The sequence below is a fragment of the Marmota flaviventris genome, chromosome 10, assembly GCF_047511675.1.
Source record: "Marmota flaviventris isolate mMarFla1 chromosome 10, mMarFla1.hap1, whole genome shotgun sequence".
Lineage (NCBI taxonomy): Eukaryota > Metazoa > Chordata > Mammalia > Rodentia > Sciuridae > Marmota > Marmota flaviventris.
Genome location: NC_092507.1, coordinates 15,347,028 through 15,365,488, shown reverse-complemented (window position 1 = coordinate 15,365,488; position 18,461 = coordinate 15,347,028). Strand labels below are relative to the sequence as shown.

Here is an 18,461-nt window from a genome sequence, read left to right as displayed (position 1 = left end):
AGCCTCTTGGGCATAGAAGATAACTTACTTGAGAAGTTATTCTCCATTGTGAGGATTAGTCCTCACTGGGAAAAAAGCAATAATGTAGTAGTGTTTGGTTCTGTAGAAGAAGAATGACTGTATTTTCCACCAGTCATGTGACCACAATGCAGAACTCTAATGCAAAGAAAGTTTAATTTCAGCTGAGGGGTAATCTTCATTCTGAAGAACTAACTAACAAGCTTATATTAAGGACACTTGTCCTAAAACGTATTAGGTTTGTGCTTTGAACATTTTGTGTTTGTGTGTGTGTGTGTGTGGGGGGGCATTGTTTGGAGGAGGCTGTTCCTATGAGAAATATTTTAGCTTCCTCACTTTTCAATGCAACATTTTAAACCAGTTCTTTGTGGGGGATGGTGACAGGTGTTAAATTATTGTATGAGGCTGGTAATCTAAAATGCTGTCTAGGGACTGGTACTGTCTCTTTGACAATTAAAGGGTAGGTTTTTTGGTTTATTTCCCCTCTTTCACCCCAGTAAACTGGTTTGGCTATTTGGATATAAAGAATTTTCCTTCTAATAATTCTGTCAGATTTTGGCAACTTGTGGTCATTCCTTAAGATTAAAAAAAAAAAAAGGTAGAAATTACTATTTGCAGCTTTTACTTTTTCTTCCAAACCATCTTACTGAATTAGAAAGGGAAATGCTATGAGAAGCATTAATTATTTTTTAAGAAAAATTTTTAGTTGTAAATGGATACATTTATTTATAAATATATTTATATTTATAAATAAATTTATATTTATAAAATTTATAAATATTTATAAAATTTATTTATAAATAAATATATTTATTTTTGTTGGGGGGGTGGAGTTTCCAGGAATTGAACTCAGGGGTACTTAACTACTGAGCCACATCCCCAACCCTATTTTGTATTTTATTTAGAGACAGAGTCTCACTGAGGGCCTTAGCACCTTGCTTTTGCTGAGGCTGGCTTTGAACTCTTGATCATCCTGTCTCAGCACCACCGCCCCCGGCTGCATTTTATTTGAAGGAAAATAATCTTATTTTGGACTTATGACATTAAGAGTCTTATTTTTGTGATTAAAAATCATTTAGAATTAGCCTCAGTTTTGTTGGCACTATTGGATTTATTGTCATTCTGTTAAAAAAAAAAATTTAAACCACACAAATAATTTGTATCCAGTTTAGAAAAACAAATATATTAGCCCATCACCCAGGGGTAATTGTTACTGATCTTTTGTTTGTCAATTTTTTTTTTCTTGTGATGCTAGAGATTGAACCTGGAGGCACTCAACCCACTGAACTACATTCCTACTATCTTTGTAAACTTTATTTTGAGATAGGGTCTCATTAAGTTGCTGTGTATGGCCTTGAACTTGCAATTCTCCTGCCTCAGCATGCTGAGTCAGTTCACTGGGATTTCAGGTGTGCACCCTTGTGACCACCAGATTGGTTGTCATTGTTGAAGAGGCCTGGAATTCACAAGCATTTTCTATTCCAAAATATCACCATACCAGGCAGAAGAGTTTTGAAATTGAATAAAATGATAGTTTTTTTGTTTTGAAGTTGAATAGAATGATAGTCCTTTGTCTTTAAACAGAAGGACTGTTGATGTGCTAAAATATTTTAATCTATATAATGTCTGTGAGACTGTTTTTGAAAATGGGGACTTGGTGGATTGGAGTGCTGTGGGCAAAGTTGCTGCTAAAATTAAAAGCAAAACCAGAAGGAAAGAATTGTGTTTTCTATTCCTGTGATGTTAGCAGAACAGACTGGGCCTTTGTCAGCAATTTTCACTTGATGAGTTAGTGTTATCTTCCTGAATATATTCTGGTTATCCTTCTCTAGTCTTTTTCCGTAGTAAGTATAGGTGTTGCAGTCTTATCATGGACTTAAAGTTTGGAAAAGTTTTATAATTGTATTTGTTTTGAGTTTCCATGGAATGTATATAATAGGAACCACTTTTGAAGAGATTGGAATAATCACATTAGGAAAGTTGAATTACTTTATTTTCTAGTTTCTGTGGAGCAAAAAGTATATGACTGCACTAATTGGGTAAAAAAATGTTTGGCTTTTGGCAGAATTTTATGGTGGTGATTTTTCTCTTACTGCTAGTGCAGTTCATTTTTGAGTTCTCTTATCCTTAACTCACCTTTCTAGAATTCCTAGAGGACCTGTGCCACAGCCTCTTGAGGACCGAATCTTCACTCCTACTGTCTCAGCAGTCTACAGCACGGTGAGTGTCTCAAGTTTGTCTTATTGTATGTCTGTTTTTGCACTGGAACCCTTGGCATTACAGGATGTGTTTGGTTGTTTGATATATGACAAGAGTTATGTGAAAGGTTCAATAAACTCTGAATAGAACAAGATATTATGATACAATAAGATTTTTAGGCCCAAGAAGTGTACACCTGCACCTTTTTTTTCTTTCCATAAATGCTAAGCTTTTGCTTTGTATTATGATTCTTTCTGTACACTTTTTTGAATTTTTCTAATCTTTATTTTATTTATTTCTTTCTATGGGTGCTGAGGATTGATCCCAGTGCCTCACATGTGCTAGACAAGTGCTCTACTGCGGAGCCACAACCTCAGCCCCATTTTTGAATTTTTTCTTAAATAATTTTTCTTTTGCTCTTTTGTTTGTTTTGGTACTGGGGATTGAACTCAAGGGCACTCTACCACTGAGTCATATTCCCAGCCCTGTTTTGTATTTCATTGAGAGACAGGGTCTCACTGATTTGCTCTGCACCTCACTTTTTGCTGAGGCTGGCTTTGAACTTTCGATCCTCCTGCCTCAGACTCCTGAGCTGCTGGGATTACAACGCCAGGCTTTTTTTTGCTTTTTTGTAATGGATAAAACACCTCATTTTATTTATTTATTTTTATGTGGTACTTAGGATTGAACTCGGCCTCACATGTGCTAGGTGAATGCTATACTGCTGAGCCACAACCCCAGCCCCATTTTTTTGCTCTTTTTAACTTTTTTTTTTCTTGTACCTTTCCCCTCCCTGGTTGCATATAAAATATGCAGGAAGGTTTGAAAAGTGAATAGTGGAGGAAATTTAATTTTTTTATATCAAATGATTCATTCAGATTAACAGGTGAAGGGATATTTAAAAGAGGATGAAGGTAATAAAATTAGAAGCACATTTTGAATGCTTTATAGTGAATCTCAGGAAATTGAAGGGATTAGGAGAGTTAAACCTGTCATTTTTAATATTTAAATTCCAGCTTTGTGTGATAGTGTACCACCATATTCCCAGCTAATAGGGAGGCTGACAGGAGGAGGATCACATGTTTGAGGCCAGTTTCTGCAATATAGTGAGACCTTGTCTCGTAATTATAAAAAAAGGACTGGGGATGTAAGTAGATGGTAAAACACATAGTACTGAAAAACACTTTTATTTTAATTTTTAAAAAATATATTATTTTAGTTATAGGTGGACATAATACCTTGATTTTATTTATTTATGTGGTGCTGAGGATCGAATCCAGTGCCTCATGCATGCTAGGCGAGCGCTCTTCCACTGAACCCTAGCCCCAGCCCTGAAAAACACTTCTAAATATTTCAGTTCTGCATGCCATGTAATATTGTGTGCTAATAAGCAAACTTATAGTCTGGTAGGGGTGATGAGTCCTTAAGTAATTATAATCTCAATGACAGTATAGAGCAGTGATTTTTATATGTTTGAGCTATGAATCACTTTTAGTATCTGAAAACCGTTGCAGTCTTTAAAGTACTGGGACAGGGAAGCATCACGTTTGTCAGACATATTTCTTAAAAAAATATATTTTTTTAATACTATAAAAGTACACCCTCATTATTGGAAGTATTTTTAAAATTATGATAAGTTACAGAAAGAAAATGAAAAAATTCTTGTAATCCTGAATGATTTTTAGAGACAACTACTATAATCATCTTGTTTTTGGTGTAGTTTCATGTCTTTTTTTCTGTACTGTAGGCTCAGAGTAAGATGTTCTATCCTAATTGGTGACTTTATATTAGCTTATCCTGTGTTATTTCTTAAATACTAAATGGTTACAGTTGTTATAAGAATTTAGTCATGCTCTTTTGGTCATGTTTCTAGAGCTTTTATTGTGTGTACTTAAAATGTGCTGGAGTTTTGTTTTTGTGAGATAGACAGTAGTAAACAGACACCCTTCCCCCCACACTACTGTTGACTTGTATGAGCTACCGTCATAAAAAATGAGGCAGGATAGAGGAATAGAAAATGACCGAGCAATGGCTCCTAGGGAAAGTCTCTTTGAAACGGCATTTAAGAGTTTGGTGTGGTGGTGCACACCTATAATTCTGTCCTGCCTTCCTCCCCGCAAAATAGGGCTGGAGAAGTAGCTAAGTGGTAGCACAGTTATGGATTCACTCCCCAGTATTGCCCCCTCCCAAATAAATGAAACACAACATTTCAGACTTGAGGTATAGGGGCTGAGGTTGTGGCACAGCAGTAGAGTGTTCGCCTACCACATGTGAGGCCTTGTGTTCCATCTTCAGCACCACATACAAATAAATAAATAAAGGTATTGTGTCCAACTACAACTTAAAAGAAAAAAAAAAATGACTTGAGGTGTAGCTCAGTGGTAGAGTGCTTCTCTGTCATGTCTGAGGTCCTGGGTTCAATCCCTGTCCCCGTCCCCGTCCCCCCAGTAACTAACCAAACTCTGAAAAGAAAAGAAGGCATTTAAGCAGAAACCTTAGAACACTTCTAGAGAAAGCATTTATAAGAGAAGGAACATCGAAGAAGAGGCTCAGAAATGGCAGTGGGCCTACTCTAGTCTTGGGAATGCATGGGTGCCAGTGTGCTGATTTGGAGAAGTTGGGTTGGTCATGGTCATGTATGTACTGTAGACCATGATGTAGGTTTGCGATTTTAGTCCAGTTGTGATGGAAAGTCAGTGGAGGATTAAGAGCAACAGATCCGAGTTACCTTTTAAATGGTCACTGGAGCTACCCCATGGAGAGTGACTGTGATAAGGGCAGGTGGTGGTGAAGTGGAAGCATGGGGCTTAAAGCATTAGATTGTTTCCAGTATTTGCTGTTATGGAATAACTTTGAATTTAAAGCATTTTCTGTGTTTTGGGTGATTTTTTAAAATAACTTTTAGAAATATGATTATTGGCTTAAAGAATAAAAATGTTATTAAGATTCCTAATAAATAAGGACATATATAATTCTGTAAATTTACTACTTTGGTGAGGAGATTATCAAAATTATTCGAGTGATAGGACAGTGCTTGGTGCACAATTTACATGAAATGTTTGAATCTTAAAGTTTTCAAATTAGTTAATTTAATGATACTGGGGATTGAACATGGGGCGGGGACGTGTCTCACATGCCAGACAAGTGCTCTGCCCTGAGTTACATCCTCACCGCTTTTTAAATTTTGAGGATCTTTTTTTTTTTTTAAAAAACATTTTTTTTTTTTTAAGTTGTTGATGGACGTTTATTTTATTCAGTGCTGAGAATCAAACCCAGGGCCTCACACATGCTAGGCAAGTGCTCTATCACTAAGCCACAACCCCAGCCCGATACACTCACTTTTTTTCACTCCACAACTTTTGATATTTATCTACTTGGTGCTTTTGTTAATGATTTGTCCCTTTAGGTTGATGGGTAATATTTTATTATGTGAAGATGCTACAACTTTATTTGTTAACTTTTGAAGGACATTTGGGTTATTACCTGTTTGGGGCTATTACAAATAAATTTATTGTGAACATATGCGAGCAAATATTTGTGTGGACATATACTTTCATTTTTCTTTTTTTTTAAATTTTTTTTATTAGTTACACATGGCAATACAATGATCTTGACATATCATACATTTTAATCAAATGGGGTATAATTTCTCCATTTTTCTGAGTGTACAGGTTGCAGAATCACATTGGTTTTACAGTCACGTATATACATACAGTAATACAAATGTCTATTTTATTCTGCTGCCCTTCCTATCCCCTCTCCCCCCCCCGCCCCTCCCATCACTTCTCTCTACCCAGTGTAATGTGACACACTTCTCCCCCCCCCCCCAATCATCATACATGTATGACTCAAAATGGGATAGGGAGGAAGAGCATGAGAAGATGATTACCATTAAATAGGGAAGAGAGGTGGGAGGATCTTTTTTTTAAAAAAAAAAAAAATATTTTCTTTTGGGCTAGGGATGTGACTCAAGAGGTAGTGCGCTCACCTGGCATTGCGCGGGGCACTGGGTTTGATCCTCAGCACCACTCTAAAATAAATAAATAAATAAATAAATAAATAAATAAAAATGTTGTGTCCACCGAAAACTAAAAAATAAATATTAAAAAATTCTCTCTCTCTAAAAACATTTCTTTTTGTTGTTGTTTATAGACCTTTTATTTTTTTAAAAAAATTTATCTATATGCGGTGGTGAGAATTGAACCTAGTGCCTCATACATGCCACTTGCTACTGCTGAGCCCCAGCCCCAGCCCCAGCCCAGTTTTGAGGATCTTGCTAAATTGCCAGGGCTGCCTTCAGATTTGGTGATCCTTATGCATCAGCACTCCAAGTAATTGGGATTGCAGGTGTGTCCCACCATGCCTGCTTAAATTTAGTTTTGCAGTTAGTTTTTCAGTTGGACTTTGGCTGTTTATAGTGACTATCATATATGCAATAAAAAGTAAGTCTCTTTTTTCACTTTTGCAGTGTCGAACACGTTAGATAAGAAAATACGTGCCTGGGTGCTTTGAATTCCTTTGTGTCCCTTGTCTCAGCCTCAGAATTATGTATTGGTCATTATTCCTCTAGTGTCTAGGTTTTTTAGCATTATTGCTGTGTCATACAATGAAGGCTAACCCTCAACTCACCTTTTATTGCCTTGGCATATGGCACCCATGAGTCACGTTCATGGAGTTGGTTAAATTCCTTGAAAAGGAAGTCTTCAAAAAGTACATAAAGATTTAGATTTTTTTTTAATGTCTGTTATTCTGTTATTTAGACTTCAAGTCTGATATCAGTCATCTTCGATAGCTTTTCTGCTGATAATCAGAGAAGCATCAAAAGTTTAACTTGAGCATTTGGAACTCTTTCATGATACACGCCTGGTTATTTTCTATTTATTTTATTTTAACTTAGTATATACAAATTTGTCCTTGAGATATTTATCAGGGATGAGAAGGAATCTTATTTCATTATATGTGAGTTATAATGTAAAGAAAAAAGAATCAAGGAAATATTTTTAAAAGTCTAGTAAAAGCAGCATCCATAATGGTATAGAAGAATTGGAAAAAATTGGAGAGGCATAAGCTAATTTGAAATATAGTAACTGTTAATTTTTTTATTTTCATCCTTTTGTATTGTGAACTATGTAATTTTGCCATGTTGTATAATTTTTCTTAATGTATTTTATTTAGTGAATTAGATTTTGACTATTATTATTAATATAATTGTGGAGATAAACTTAATGAAATAATGATTTTTACATAGGGATTGGAAGTCTGTATTCTGGGAGATTGGAAGGGTTGCAGTATTAACTCATTATGAAAAATATCCTTGTAAATTATTTAAATTATTCTTTAATAAACAAATTAGTCTTTAATATTGTAAAATTTCTTGATGCTTAAGCCAGTTTATATTTTACATAAAAAGTTTTGGTTCTGTCATCCTGTAGGTATATGTAACCTGTTTAGAGAATCATGCTTTTGGGTCTTTTTCCAAGTCACAGGTGAGCATTAAGTAGACCGATATATGTTGTCAGTGGAGATCCCTCCATGGAGACATAATTTAGCCTGAGTCTATCAGTACTCCTTAGTGGTGGTAGTCCAGGCAGATGTAAATTCATGTTACCATCCTATCACCAGTACAATTCCTGTTTTTTTTCTTTTTTTTTTCACTGTTAAATATAGCAATTGAGTTGATGTTTAGTTTATTTATACTTAAAAAAAAAGGCTTTCTTAAGCTGTACATATTTTAAGTATATAGTTAAGAAACCCATGGAAATCATCAGTTAAGAAAATCTTTATAGGGCTAGGGTTGTGGCTCAGTGGTAGAGCCTGGCATGTGTGAGGCACTGTTTTCAATCCTTAGCATCACATATAAACAAATAAATAAAGATCTATCAACAATTAAAAAATTAAAAAAAAATCTTTATACTCCTTACTTTTCACGCTTTCTCATATTGCTCTGTTGTTTGTCTTTTTGGACTGAGTAATATTTTAAAGGTTTTTTTGGTAAATTGAATCATACAATATGGACCTCTCACCCAGCGTAATTATTCTGCCATTTATCTGTGTTTTGTGTTATCAATAGTCTGTTTTTGGGGAAAATATAAAATAATCCTTAAAGTTGTAATTGCATTTACCATATACTATTTCCCTTATCTAATAATAGCGTTTTGTTTTCATTAAGCATAGTTTAAATCATAATGATAAAACAGGTTGGTAGTTTTTCCTTTTTAATATAATGTGAAGTAACAAATTATTTTCTAACCTATTACACACAATTTGTAATCATAATTTGAACAGATTAAGGAGTTTTTTTTAAGGAGGTATAGCATAATTTACATCACTGATAAGTTGACAAAGAGTATTTGGCTTAAATACTCTTTATTTTTGGTGTTAAATAACTTATATATGCATACACACACATGTGCACCCCCCCCCCCCAATAGAAACTCATACATGTATGTGTTTGTAGTTTTCCCCCCTCTTATTTAGGATTATTTCCATAGTTTATAATTTCCATTAGAATATTTCCATAAGCAAAACCCAGGGCCTTATACATGAAATTATACATATTTTTAAGTGCTTCATATTTCTGACATTGTATATTTATGGTGACTTATTTGCTGAAAACATTATAGAAATGTATTCTTTACTATATCAGCTTCAATCTTCCCACTTGGAAACATAATTGATAATTTGAAAGGTCAAAAATGATACTGTACAGTTCATAATAGAGGCAATTACTGCGGGCTGGGGCTGTAGCTCAGTGGTAGAGCGCTTGCCTAGCATGTGTGAGGCACTGGGTTCGATCCTCAGCACCACATAAAAGTAAATAAAGGCATTCTGTCCATTTACAACTACAAAAAAATTTTTTTAAAAGGGAAATTATTAAGTAAGTGACTGCAGAAGAATGTTTAACATTGTAAAACAATGATGTCATATTTTGTTTATAAAGTTATCAATGGTTTATTTAAGTACCTATTTGTCAGTTCTGTAAAAAATATAATAGGAATTATTATTTTTTTAAATATTTATTTTTTAGTTGTACACAATACCTTTATTTTGCTTATTTATTTTTATGTGGTGTTGAGGATCGAACCCAGGGCCTTGCGCATGCCAGGCGAGCGCTCTACCACTGAGCTACCACCCCAGCTCAATAGGAATTCTTCAGGGGGGGCTGGGGATGTGGCTCAAGTGGTAACGCGCTCGCCTGGCATGCCTGCGGCCCGGTTTCGATCCTCAGCACCACATACAAACAAAGATGTTGTGTCCGCCGAAAACTAAAAAATAAATATTAAAAAAAAAAAAAGGAATTCTTCAGGAACTTTTCCTTTAACTTAAGAAATTCTTTTTTCCTTTTAATATCTTTGAATTACTGTGTAAGGAAATGTAATGAAATTTTCTTCCTTTTTGTTATAAAAAAGATTTTGTTGCAAGATAATTATATGTATATAAATTGTTATTATTGGCATTGTTTTCCAAGAGCATTTGAGTGATACTTAACAATATTTAGGAATCCAAAAATTTTTTAAATATTTTTTTAGTTTGTAGATGAACACAATACCTTTATTTTATTTGTTTATTTATTTGTGGTGCTGAGGATCGAATTCAGGGCCTCACACATGGGAGGCAAGTGTTCTACCATTGAATCACAACCCCAATCCCCAGGAATCCAAATTTTTGAATTGAAATTTTAAATAAAAAAAAAATCACATTTTGACATTTTCTTAATGTTAGATATTGCTGTCATGTTTAACTTAGGGTGTAGAGGAGTGCTTATAGCATTTAGTAGGTTGAGAAGACATTGATGCCAATAAACATGTGCATATGACAAGTTCTCAGCAGCCCCAAATGTTAGTAGTGCCACTACTGAGAAACACAAATCTAGATTTTCCTTGTTAGGCAAAATGATTAAAATTCATTGGTACTAATATTCATTATCCAGTCAGTACCTCTTGTATCCCCTCTTGTATACAAGAGGTGCTGACTGGATAATGAATATGGTATTCATTATCTGGTATTCTTCTAGGTGTTATAGAGTAACATTTACATGAAAGTGAGAAAGAGTCAACATTTTAGTAAGTATTTATGAGGTAAGAAACAGGGCATAGAATTGATGAGTAGTATATGTGTATATATATATATTGGTCAGCACTGGGAACAAAACCCAGGCCCTTAGACATGCTTGTCAAGTGCTGTACAACTAAATTATACCCACAATCCTTTTAAAAAATTTTATTTTGAGATAGGATCTCTCTAAGTTGCTCTAGTTCTCTTGCCTCAGCATCTGGAGTAGCAGGGATTATAAATGAGAGCCATCAAGCCTGGCTGCGTAATTTCTGTTTCGACGTAAGTGAACCGGCAAGAGAAGGCGGCATCTTAGGTTCAGGATGGGTAGGAAGGAAGAGCATAAACTTTCCAAGTAAATGTCTCAGAGGCCCCTAGACTTTCCAGTGGGAAGAGACCTGGTGTCTGGAGCTTAGTGCTCTTGAAACAGGTGGGCAGCTGTGCTGTCCAGTAAGACACATGTCTAGTGAGCGCTGGAGACTAGTATGATGGAGAAACTGAATTGTAAATTTTGTATTTTATATAATATTGATTTAAACAGTTGCATATAGCTGCCACCTTAGAAATACATTCTAGAGGCTGACAAAGTCTAGGTCATGACAGTTTTGGCAGGTTCTCAGAAGACATTTGGTTGGTTGTCTGTCTGTCTGTCTATCTACTTACCTACCTACCTACCTACCTACCTAATTATTCATCTGTCTGCGTTGGTATTTGAAGCTAAAGCCTCATAGGTGCTAGGCACATGCTCTACTACTACTTGGCTTTATCCTCTGTCCCAGCATTTGGATTTTTGATACACCAATGGGGCCATTGAAAGGTTTCTAGTGTGGAAATGATATAAGATTTAAATTATGGATATATTCTGATGTTATATTAGCAGATAAACTGTAGTTTATGGGTTTATACGGATCAGAATGTTAAGAACGGCTAACTCACTGTGTAATCAGACCAAGTGGATTCAAATCCTGGTGCTTCCACACACAGGCTTTGTGTGTTGTGGGACAAGTCATTTAGCCTCTTTGCACCTCAGTTTTTTTCCTCATTAGTAAAATGGAGATAATAGTATTCATCTCCAAAGGTTATTATGAAGGCTAAGGCTAAATGAGATAATTTCATTTAAAACTTGTAGAACCTAGTATGAAATTAACACCTAGATATTTAACAGCAGTTGCTTCCATAATCACTATACATACTTACAAAATAAGGTTATCTAACTTTATTAAAGTGAAACAGTATTTGCAGAAAATTAAAATATTAGGGGTTGGAAGACTTGTTGTATCATTTGCAATCTGTTAAATACTTTTAACACTTTTTCTTTTTGTTTTGGTACTGGAAATTTAATCCAGGGACACTCTACTAATAAATTATATACATACAGCCCTTTTAAAATTTTATTTTAAAATAAAGTTGTTCAATCTGAACTTGAACTTGCCATCCTCCTGCTTCTTCAGTTGCTGAGATTACAGGTGTACACCACCTCACCTGGCTTATATTTCTTTTTTTTTTTTTAATATTTATTTTTTAGTTTTTGGCGGATACAACATCTTTGTTTGTATGTGGTGCTGAGGATCGAACCTGGGCCGCACAAATGCCAGGCAAGCGCACTACCGCTTGAGCCACATCCCCAGCCCTCTTATATTTCTTTTTATGTAACCATTGCCATGTTGCTAGATTTATTGTTAATAATTCCATGAATTTTTTTAGAAATAATATAATTTTAACATGTTACCCAGGTTTTATTACAGTTGTATCTTATTATGACATAATTTTCAGAAATTATTTCTCTCTCTTCATCTTTGGTTCATAGGGGAAAGTAACATTTGGGAAATGGCTCCAAGTGTTTTTAAATATTTATTTGTTTGTTTATTTATAGTTGTAGGATGGACACAATATCTTGATTTTTATGTGGTGCTGAGGATCGAACCCAGTGCCTCACACATACGAGGTGAGCGCTCTACCACTGAGCTAAAGCCCCAGCCCTCCAAGTGTTTTTTATTATTTATTTATTTATTTTTAAAAAATATTTTTATTTTTTAGTTTTTGGTGGACACAACATCTTTGTTTGTATGTGGTGCTGAGGATCGAACTCGGGCCACATGCATGCCAGGCGAGCACGCTTCCGCTTGAGCCACATCCCCAGCCCCTCCAAGTGTTTTTTAAATACCAAGTTTAGTATTTAGTATACCAAGAAGGTAGTAGAGGACGTAGTGGATATTTATGGAACCTTTGGTGGAGTGTCAGGATTCTAGTGGATTTAAGAGGTTAGCATGTTTCTTACCTTAGATCATTAATTTACTGTGGCTACTAAATCAACCTAAAGTGAATTCTCAATTTTTTTATATCATGAATTTTATTGGTATTAAAAATTAAACAGGCTGGGGTTGTGGCTCAGCGGTAGAGCGCTCTCCTAGCACGTGCGAGGCGCTGGGTTTGATCCTCAGTACCACATAAAAATAAATAAATAAAATAAAGGTATTGCGTCTACCTACAACTAAAAAAATATTTTAAAAAATCAAGCAATTAAACTTAAGAACCTGATATGTGCAAGGTATGATGAGGTTGTAGTGGTTGCCAAATTATGCCAATTCTCAAGAAATATAATGAAATAGAATAAAATGAATTGATTAGACTCTTCCTTCTTTCACTTTTTTTTTGTGATACTGGAGATCCAACCCAGGTCTCAAGTATCCTAGACAAACATGCTATCTCTGAGCTACATTCTTACCTTCACACCCTATTATTATTATTATTATTTTTATTATTTTGTTTCTATAGTGCTAGGGATAGAACCCAGGGCCTCTTACATACTAGGCAAGTACTTTTCCATTGATCCCAGCCCCAGCCCTTTTAAAATTTTATTTTGAGACAGGCTTGTTGTCTAGGTTAGTCTCAAACTTGTGATGCTCCTGTCTCAGCTTCCCACCTTGGTGGGTTATAGGTGTGTGCCAACACAAGTGGCTATTATTTTCTTTAGGCACTTACAATAATGATTCAGTTCATTATTTGTCACTAGTTATTTATGAATTCTTGTGACTTTATTGAATGTCAGTTTACCTTTGATATTCTAATACCGCCCTCTCTTCAGTTTCTGAGATGTTTGAATTTTTGTTGACATTTCTGAAAATTAGTAAAAAGTTACTAATGTTTGTTTTTATTTTATGTTTGGCTCTTAACAGTAGTAGGAAATATAATTCTTTTTGTTTAAGAGACAACCTTTATATAGGAGAAGGGATATGGGGGTAGAAGGACAGTAGAATGAATCGACATTATTACCCTATGTGCATGTATGTATACACAGCCGGTGTGTTTCTACATTATGTACAATCAGAAGAGTGAAAGCTTATATGAACATTTATGTGTGATGTGTCAAAATGCATTCTATTAGACAGGCAGTGTAATTCCAGCAGCTCAGGAGGCTGAGGCAGGCGGTTTGGGAGTTCAAAGCCAGTCTCAGCAAAAGTGAGTCTCTAAGCAACTTAGTGAGACGCTGTCTCAAAATAAAATACGAAATAGGGCTGGGGATGTGGTTCAGTGGTCAAGTGCCCCTGAGTTCAATCCCTGGTATCAAAACAAAACAAAACAAAACAAACAAACAAAAAAACACCACCAAAACCCCCAAAGCAAACAAAACCAAAAAAGCATTCTACTGTCATGTATAACTAATTATCACTAATTTAAAAAAATTTCAAAAAAGTCCACCTTTAAATATTGATGGTTAAGTCACATGTAGTGGTGCATGCCTGTAGTCCCAGTGGCTCATGAGGCTAAGGCAGGAGGATCTCCAAGTTGAAAGCTAGCCTCAGCAATTTAGTGAGTCCCCAAGCATCTTAGTGAGACTCTTGTCTCGAAATAAAAAATAAAAGGTGCTGAGTATGTAAATCAATTGAACCCTGGGTTCAGGTTCAATCCCCAATACCAAAAAAAAAAAAAAAAAGTTAAAGAATGTAGTTATATCACATTGAAGTGTTAGAAGAATGAAGTAGGTAGGTATATGTATGACTTGGACTGATCTCTGATATGTTCATAAATGATTGTCATGGAGTAATTATTGTATCACTGTATTTATTTATGTAATAATTATTTGTAAATATAAAAAAGATTTGAAAGAATATATATCATTTTACAGGGCGGGGGGTAAAGGGTGTTAGATCAGGAACACTATACCACTGACCTACATCTGTTGTCCTTTTAATTTTTTATTTTGAGACAAAGCCTTAGTAAGTTGCTGAAGGTGGCCTAGGATTTATGATTTTTCCATTTCAGTCCTGAGTTAACTAGGATTACAGGTATGTATCAGGGTCCCCAGTAAATCAAACTATTTTTCTTGTTTATATTAACTGTAGCTACATCCCTAGTTTTCCCCCTTTTTAAAAAGTATTTTTAGTCATAGATGGACACAATACCTTCATTTTATTTATTTATTTATTTATTTTTGTTTGGGTCTCAGTGCTCTACCACTGATCCACGATCCCAGCCCGCCTCCCTACCCCTTTTTATTTTTTATTTTGAAATAGGGTCTTGCTAAGTTGCCTAAATTGGTCTTGCTCCTTCGATCCTCCTGCCTCAGACTTGACTCTGGAGTGGGAGTTGCTGGCATGTGCCAGTTTACCTGCTTTCAGACTATTAACGGTATTATCCCATTAGGAATAGAATGAAGTGGAATTACTACTTTGACTCCCCCTTTTAATAGTAATAAATATATTTACATATTATTTTAGCAATTAAAAATCAAGAGTAAGCTTTAAAGTTATTTTTCCTCCTCACCTTTAGTGCTAGTAGTCTGATATGTGGATCAGTAGTAATTCTGTCCTGATTAAATCAGTAGATTCACAGTGGCCTTAAAATATTCCCTAAGGCCCCAAATAATATTACATTAGCAGTAATAAATTGTGACCTTCAATTTTTCCATTGTGTACCTGTATTATTGTTATCAAACTTCCATTATGATAGTCACATCTAAGCCTTGTATTAAATTCATTTTGGATTGAATTTTACAAAAGTTTGTAATGTATCCAAGATTATATTTACATCATTTCCTTAATTTTTTTCCTTTTTATTTCTTTAGAAAATTAAAAATAAATAAATAAATAAAATAAATCTCATTCTTACCCTCTTCAGGTAAACCTCTCACTCAGCACTTTTAAATATTTTTATGGAGTTCAGATGCTGTTGCTTGCTGCTATTTGTTTTTTTCTTTGGGTCTAATTAACAAGATTTTTTACTAAGAAAAATCTTTATTCTAGCATGCCTTTCTTTCTTATAGAATAACAGGTTTGCCTATCTGTTGTGGTAATCTGAAAAGTATTTGAAGTTACTTTTCTATGTCCTTGTAAATGTACAGCAACCAAAAAAGTCTTTGGCCTCATGGAGTCTGGTGTTAAATCTTTAGCCAAAACATTGGAGATGTGGCAAAGTTATTAAAGATATCGAGGTAAATAATTCAGTAAAAGGTTATTGGATGATATATATATTTGCAGGATTTTGTGTCAGATTAAAAAGAGAAGACAATAGTGAAAACTATGATTGTTGAAGTCTTTTAAGAGTTCTCAATTTACCAGGCAAGATGGTGGTGCATGTGGGAAAGTAAGGAGGTGACATTAATGACTATATAAATTGCAACCAATATCTGTAAATAAATAGTAAATAACATTTATTGGTAGAGTTCCCATGAATTTTCATTAGGCAGAAGTACTTGGAAGAGGCTTGGATATGACTCAGTGTGGTGAAGAGTATGTTCCTAGAATGTGCAAAGCCCTAGGGTGTGATCCCAAGCACAGTCCCCACCCCCACCCCCACCCCCCCAACAAAAAAAGAAGAACTTTTCTTATTGAGGAACAGATTCACCTATCTGTTGTGGTAATCTGAAAAGTATTTGAGTTGGGTTTTTTTTGAATAGTATTTATAACTGTTCTTCCATGTTTCTTCTTTCTTTTTTTTTCTTTGGGTGCCAGGGATTGAACTCAGGGGTCGCTTGACTACAGAGTCACATCCCCAGCCCTTTTTTGTATTTTATTTAGAGACAGGGCCTCATTGAGTTGTTTAGCACCTTGCTTTTGCTGAGGCTGGCTTTGAATACCCAATCCTCCTGCCTCAGCATCCCGAGCTGCTGGGATTATAGGCTTGTGAACTTTTTAATTGTTTTATTTTGGGGGGATTGAACCTAAGGCCTTGCAAATTCTAGGTAAACCCTCTATCACAGAGCTGCACTTTCAGCTCCTTGAAGTAACTTTGGGAAATCATTCAACTGCAATTCAGTTGTACAGCGTTCATTAAAATTTCTGAATTTTGAATTTTGTTTCTGTTCATCTTTTATGCTGATTAATGACATTTATGAAAGTTGGGATTCCTTGTTAATATTTAATATAGATTTGCTCCTTAAATGTTAAGTCAGGTATCTAATTAAAATGTTATTTGGTATTTATGTATTTGATTTTTTTTCTCCTTCAAAAGAAGGATTAACTTTGAAGATAAAAAAGGGAATATGCTAGGACTGGGGTTGTGGCTCAGTGTAGAGTGCTTGCCTAGCATGAAACAAAGGTATTATGTCCAACTACATCTAAAAAATGAATATTAAAAAAAAGGGAATATGCTATTGTGAAATGTCAATTATTAATGGGTTTTGCATTTTTCAGATGAAAACAGTAGAAATAATAATCAAGTTCCTTTTGGAGAATTTGGGAAACTTTTTTTTTACATTATGGAATATTACATTCATACTCATTTAATAAATTATTACATGTATCATTGTTATAAACAAAACTGATAATGGATTAGTTTAAGCCAAAATTGGTTAAAGGATATTGGACTAATTTCGTGACAAAGTTGTAATATTTTAGGAAAAAAGTAATGAAGACCATTTTTACCTCGAGGCATACATATATTATTGTTATGAAGTTGGTGGCATAAACAGATCATTTTCAGCTGTAACCTTTGATAGACACAGGCATATTTACTGCTTTACAGAATTCCCTTTTATTTTTCCATGCACATCTGTTCACCAGTGATGCCTGGACAAGTGATTGTGAGGGTCAGCAGTTCTGTTCATAGTACATTTTAACTGTTGTTCCATGGTGGTTTATTTGCCCTACATCCTGTATTGATATTTAGTTGGTAGTTTAGTAGAAAGGTATTCAATTTCTTTAGCTGTTACAAACCCCAAAGATCCTTTGGGTTTTCTGTCATTTTTTTTTAGATTTATAAATCAGCAGTTTAATTTTTTGCTTTGCTCAATAAACATTTGTTTAGTAACTTTAAAAAATTCAGACAAATTAATTAAAAACATTTGTCAAGTATCTCAAACTTGTTCAAAGGAAGAGACTTTGAAAGACCAAAGAGGTTTTTTTTTTTGTTTTGTTTTGTTTTTTTGAGTTGATAGAGATATTTAAAGTGTGGGTGTTCAAATATGTACAACAAATCCTGGCAATATGTACAACTGTAATGCACCAATAAAAACTCTGTGTAAAATAAAAAGGTATTTATGGAAAAGAAAAGGAAAGAGGCTTAATATTGAAATGTTTGACTAAAGGTACCTAGATTCTGATGGCTGTTTTGTGTATGGGTGTGCTTTCTGGAAGAAAAGTCATTACAGTCTATCTGAAATTGATCATGCATTTTATTAGGACTGCTAATTATTTTTTAGAGCAAGCTTAGGCGGTGAATGTCTTGCAGTTCTTCTCCATGTGGAGCAACAGTGTGAAACACAGTGAGGAGACATGGTGTTGAGAAATTTATCTCAGGGAAAGAGAGATTTGCCTAGAGTTTTGAAGGATGAATAGAGATGTGCAGGTCAAAAAGATTCGTATGTTTGTGAAGTTTGATAAATACTGGAAAACTTAGAATATAGCAAAATATTGGTTGTTGAATTTTGAAGCCCACCATGATGTTATAAACAGGAATGAAATAACTGCTTCAAATTGGAATGTTGGTAGTGCCTGGAAGTCGTACCTAACTGCAATACAGCAAATGTGGATGCAGAAAAGTATACGCACTAAGAGCTTCATTGACATTCCATAAACCTTAAATATATTTTTCCATAAAATTTGATGTTCATATTGCTGAATTTGTGTGACCATGAAAATCTTCAGATTACATTTAGTGTACAGTATATTGTATAACTATTTTGATGTCCATTTAAAATAATTATACAATGAAAATAACTTTATTTAACAGGATTAAATCCCCCAGGGATTTCA

General features: G+C 34.6%; 1 protein-coding gene across 9 annotated transcripts in view; it reads left to right on the top strand.

Annotated features, from left to right (window-relative positions):
* Nucleotides 1-18,461, top strand: part of Eif4g3 (eukaryotic translation initiation factor 4 gamma 3) — a 304,684-nt gene that overhangs the window by 85,213 nt on the left and 201,010 nt on the right. For all 9 annotated transcript variants that reach the window (XM_071617438.1, XM_071617441.1, XM_027937618.2 and 6 more), the window contains exon 2: nt 2,163-2,238. In XM_071617438.1, the coding sequence (XP_071473539.1) occupies nt 2,163-2,238 (76 nt within the window). The remainder of the gene's footprint in view (nt 1-2,162; nt 2,239-18,461) is intronic.